The sequence below is a fragment of the Sinocyclocheilus rhinocerous genome, unplaced genomic scaffold (genome assembly GCF_001515625.1).
Source record: "Sinocyclocheilus rhinocerous isolate Xijiao unplaced genomic scaffold, SAMN03320098_v1.1 scaffold5585, whole genome shotgun sequence".
Classification (NCBI taxonomy): Eukaryota; Metazoa; Chordata; class Actinopteri; order Cypriniformes; family Cyprinidae; genus Sinocyclocheilus; species Sinocyclocheilus rhinocerous.
In genome coordinates this window covers 121,545-126,954 of record NW_015644340.1, presented here as the reverse complement: position 1 = coordinate 126,954, position 5,410 = coordinate 121,545, and the positions used below count along the sequence as shown (strand labels likewise).

Sequence of the window (5,410 nt, the reverse complement as noted above, 5' to 3'; positions counted from 1 at the left end):
CTATTGAGAATTTCAATTATTTAAAACTTAAAAGCATTGCTTCCGAGACATGAATTAGATATGTCTAGCCCAGGGGCAGGCAAGTTCGGTATTTATGCCACTGTAGCTTGGACTGACAGCTCCAGTCCATCAGGGTAGGTTAGGCTAGAGCCTTTTATCAGGGCAATCCCTTGAGCCTTTGGCTTTGGGGCGAACAGAAAACAGAAAAGGGAAGCAGTCACATCCAGTTCAGCACCTTCAGCAGGGCTGGACAACTTCGGTCATGGAGGGCCACTGTCCTGCAGAGTTAAGCTCCAACCCTAATCAAACACACCTGAACAAGCTAATCAATGTCTTCAGGATTACTAAGGGTATAGGCAGGTGAGTTTTTTTTCAGGGTTGGAGCTGAACTCTGCAGGACTGCGGCTCTCTAGGACCGAACTTGCCTACCCCTGGTCTAGACTATACTTTGTTTTGAAGGCCAGTCTGTCCAAAAATAAATAAATAAATAGATACTGAAAATCAAACATATTTCAGATCATTGAGCGGTTCTTAGCACTTCCATGTAAACTTAAATCAAAAATAAATTAACTAATTATTATTATTATTATTAATAATAATAATAATCATAATAAGAAATATCTAAACACCCTCAATACTGTGGGTATCAACATTGCTATCATATTGTAACATTTTAGGGCAAATGTTACTCATTTAAATGTTACTTATGTTACACATAAAGCAGCTCATATAGGACAAATTACGGTCTATTTTTCTTGAAAGGTTTTTATATAAATAAGCCAGCGTGTCATCACACATAAACTGATGCACCGTCTCAGCTGTCTCAATTTATCTTTTTATGTCTGAAGATTTGTCTGAGGCCAAGTTATTTGCATAAATACATTGCATAGGATAAGACACAATCGCATTCATGCCTGCATGGTTCACATTTGGAAAGCTGAACTATGGACCGAAAAAAAACATGCTCCAGTCCGAATATAGTCCGCTGACTGAAATTTGCACAGAAAGCTCACTGATATATAATGCAGCACAGCGATTTCATCTAAATCAATCGAAGGGTTTCATAAAAATTATTGACTGCTTAGATTCAGCCTACAGCCTACTAGTTGATGAGCTCTGCTCTATAGTCTATATAGACTGCTATAGATCTTTCTGTGGAAATGCACATAGCTGACAGAGAGGAATTTTTAATCAGTAAAGTTTCTCCTTCGCTGGCACGTCCCAAAAGTCAGTGGGTCAGCCTTGTCACCAAATACAGCCTTCAGAGATTCTGATGGACAGATGTGGCCCACCAGAGCGCAAACTAACTACATCTGACCCTTTGATTGTCAGCAGGGCTCGGGTAGCCAACACACTCGCTTTGTTTATGGAGGTGATGGGGTGAGACGGAGGCACACATGGCTCCTGTGGACCTACTTTTCGATTACCTATCAGATGGCGAAAACTAATCCTGCTCTTGCTGCTTAACTTCTTCTGAGCCATTGATCCACCTATCAGAGAAGATTTAGTGTGTGCCATTAACAAACCGCAGAAGACATCTGACTGTTCAAAAAGTTGGAGACCCAAATCTGAGACCGTGGCGCCGAGCCCAATGGAGACCAAATGTCACCTCAATAGGGACAAAGCTGGGTGGCAATGTGTAATCTAAACGCACAGCTAATGGAAAAGTGAAAGCCATTGACAGTTGCAAACTGAAACGATTCCAATCGCTTCTTTTCACCTGCTCCTTCAGCAAGAGTGATTTTTATGACTGGTGAAGAAGGTTGAAGATTGCAGCTGCATAAGTGGGAGACCATGCAAGTGACTCATCAATGTTAGTGTCTGTGAAATATAAACTGTAGAAGAGAGCCAATGAAAGAGACATGTCAGTGGGTTAAATTATGAAACCGTCTTTATTTTAAACTCATGGTTCTAATGACCCATTCCATAGCAACCAGGATCGAAACTGTTCAAAAGAATCAGTGAAGATGTTTTTCATTCAGACATGGAATGCTTGGCGTTCTATACATTTCTGCTTCCCGGAGGAGTGTAAAAGGATGTTATTCCAGCTAAAGAACATGGCTTTAGAAAGGACAACAAAGATAGAAGATTGAACTCACGGCTATGGTTGGGGAAGAGCATGTTGAATAGACATGTCATTGCAAAGGTTTTGCAAATGGGTCTTTCAAATCATAAATTCTTTGCATATGCCATTAGAATTAGAATTTTAATGTTTTCACCTACAGTAATTTGAGTCACAGAAATGCAGTCCACAAATAATCAAATTATTCTGTTCTCCAACATGTTTATCTTCATAAAAACATCCACGCCCACACGGTTATCCTTATAGCTATAAATTATTTTCAGTGAATACACAAAATTTCCACTATAGGTAAAAAAACTAGAAGAACATGAGAGTGCAGTAAAACATAAAATTTTTTTGCAACATCAAGAAGCATAACAGAGTGTTTTTGTACGGCTAAATAACTGAAAGGAGACAACACCGAAGCCTCTTGTAATCATGATACAAATGGCGGGCCTGCTGAATTCATGCATCTGAATGGTTGACAAATTTTTTAATGTGTGACAGTCAGGGTTGACAGTGGGTGGGGGGGCAGATGCCCTCCCATATCGGTAGTCATGGAATCCCCAATGTCAGCCCCACTGAAATATGGAGCGGTTAGCCAAGTTCAGGCCCGGTTCTACGAGGGTGCTAAACACCCTCAAACAAAAGCAAAAGCACCCTCAATTGATCTGGCAAACGATCCATTGCGTATTTGTGTTTGCGCTCTGGACAATTCAAAAGTTACTATTTACAACGTGTTGTTGCAGCGTTAAGTAATGTAGCCAATCACAGGCATATCTGTTGCTTTCTTGAATGCAACGGCCAATCAGAAAAGTTGTAGTTGGTCAGAATTCACTCACCACTAAAAACGATCAGTGCTGTTCTACACGCTCATGAATTGTCTCATAACAACCTAAGCACAGATGCAATGTAAATAAGAGATTCATTGTGCCGTTTTGAGAGCTTCACTAATTATAACATAACTGATTATAACAGACCAAATGTGCAAACTATTGAGATCTGGCCATATCAACCAGTAATTTCCTTTCCAGCAGTTATGACTGGCTTGAATATAGTCCCTTGATAGTTTTTTTTTTTTTTGACGTCACACTCTGCAGCGTCTTTTTAAAGGGGTCGTATGAAGCAATTTCAAATTTTCCTTTCTCTTTGGAGTGCTACAAGCTGTTCGTACATAGATAAGATCCCTAAAGGGTGCAACCCAGTGATGATTGATGCCAAGGAGGTGTCTGCTGCCCACAGAGCTCGCTACTTTTGGGGTAACCTGCCTGGCATGTACAGGTTAGTTAGACGTGAACTCTTCATTAATTTCATTATTTAATCTCTCACTTTATCATTTTATCACTTTATTTCCTTCTCCTGTCAGACCATTGGCCACCATGTGCACTGATAAACTGGACCTTCAAGACTGTTTGGAGCATGGCAGGACAGCTAAGGTGCTTCTTGGACCAACCCTCGATTGATTTCTGGATAAAGCTTTGTAAAGCAACACAAATAGCAGTTCTTTTTCGCATCTTTTACAGTTTGATAAAGTGCGGACCATCACCACTCGGTCTAATTCTATAAAGCAAGGCAAAGACCAGCACTTCCCTGTCTTCATGAATGACAAAGAGGACATCCTGTGGTGCACTGAGATGGAGAGGTATGACGAAATGCCTTTTAAAAAGTTCTAAGGTATAAGCCCAAATGTTAATGTGAAATGTCACACTGACATTTATTCAACAGAGAGATCCTGAGGACCTGCTGCAGTGAACAGTGAGTTTTATCTCATATTGATTGAATCATCAGTCATCTACTGGCTGACTAAAACCATATCTTACTCAGTAGAACAGAATATGACTACATATCAATACAATGAGACATGTCTTATGTAATCCATTGATATGCATTGATATAAACATTTATATACACCATGAAATGGCTTGACAAACACAATTTTCTTCCTGTTTTGATATATTTTAACATGGCTTAATTATATCTCTGTTTATATTTATACCTGGTATTAAAATCCTTTTTGGAGATTTAACCATAAGTGGTCAGTTAAGACAGAAAAAGCAAGTCGACACGTGGCTTCATTTACTTTAAAGGGGTCATATGATGCGATTTCAATTTTTCCTTTCTCTTTGGAGTGTTACAAGCTCTTGGTGCATAAAGAAGGTCTGTAAAGTTGCAAAGACTAAAGTCTCAAATCCAAAGAGATATTCTTTATAAAAGTTAAGACTTGTCCACACCCTCATAAAACGCCTCGTTTAAACACGCCCCCACATGTCTATGTCACTGTGTGGGAAGATTTGCATAACGCCGCCCAAATGTTCACGCAAAGAAAGAAGGCGTAATTTTTATTCTCTCTGTAGTATTGTTGTTGCCACCATGTCGTGGAGACGCTGTGCGTTTCGTTGTGAAAGCGAAACTACTTTGTTTGGCCTTCCAAACGAAGACGATATCCGCTTCGTCATGCCTAGAGCTGATCTAGACTACAATGCCGGCTGTTCTGACTCACAGACTGTAAGTTCGTTTTTATATTTAAAGAATTTGTCACTGACGATTCAAACGCGAGTTTTGAGCAGTGTAGAGTAGGGCTTGTTGTTTGTCATTTCTCCGTTCACAAATGCAGACATGGTTTTATGTTTACGCGGCGCGATACGCAACGCAACGCGTATAAAGACAGTATAAGTCATTATAATCCGTAATTATGTCCCCACTGGATGCAACAAATGCCTCATTTGTAATGGGTTTTATTGGTGTTGTCTCATCGCGCCGGGACACAGCATCACAGTTTGATAAGGGGCGTAACATTTCCGTCACACGCTTGAGGTATTCAGCAAATCACAACGCACTGGATAGCTGGCCAATCAACGTACACCTCGCTTTTCAGAACAATGAGCTTTGTAAAAATCGACGCGTTTTAGAAAGGCAGGGCATAGAGGAGAAACAATAATGTACAGTACGTTATGTGAAAAATGTGTTTTTTTTAACCTTAAACCGCATAAACACATTGCATTACACCAAATACACAACATAATGTTCTTTTTAGCAACGTCATATGACCCCTTAAAAAAAAAAAAAAAACTTCAACACATGCTAAATAATGATAAATTAAAACTGTAAAAACATACTCTACTTTACTGCAGCACTGCAGTTTTAAATGTATGTTATTTTAGTTCAACTACGAGATCATGCCGTGACGTGTCAATCTTCTATAGAATGGGGGAACTATGACGTCAGAACACGGAAGTGTAATTCGCCGCAGGTTCCTTTGAGATTTTCCTATGGGGTTTTATAATGGAGTTTTTCAATTTGGTAAAATAAAGCCTGTGGTAAATATAACTTGACGATACTTTTACGTTT

General features: G+C 39.6%; 1 protein-coding gene across 1 annotated transcript; it reads left to right on the top strand.

The window, feature by feature from the left end:
* The first annotated feature begins 3,262 nt into the window (after window positions 1-3,262).
* LOC107758133 (DNA (cytosine-5)-methyltransferase 3A-like) lies at window positions 3,263-3,837 on the top strand. The gene is made up of 4 exons (XM_016575802.1): window positions 3,263-3,343; window positions 3,429-3,498; window positions 3,586-3,704; window positions 3,788-3,837. Exons 1-4 carry the CDS (start codon window positions 3,270-3,272, stop codon window positions 3,819-3,821), a joined length of 297 nt encoding a protein of 98 aa, XP_016431288.1. The 5' UTR covers window positions 3,263-3,269; the 3' UTR covers window positions 3,822-3,837.
* The last annotated feature ends 1,573 nt before the right edge of the window (window positions 3,838-5,410 follow it).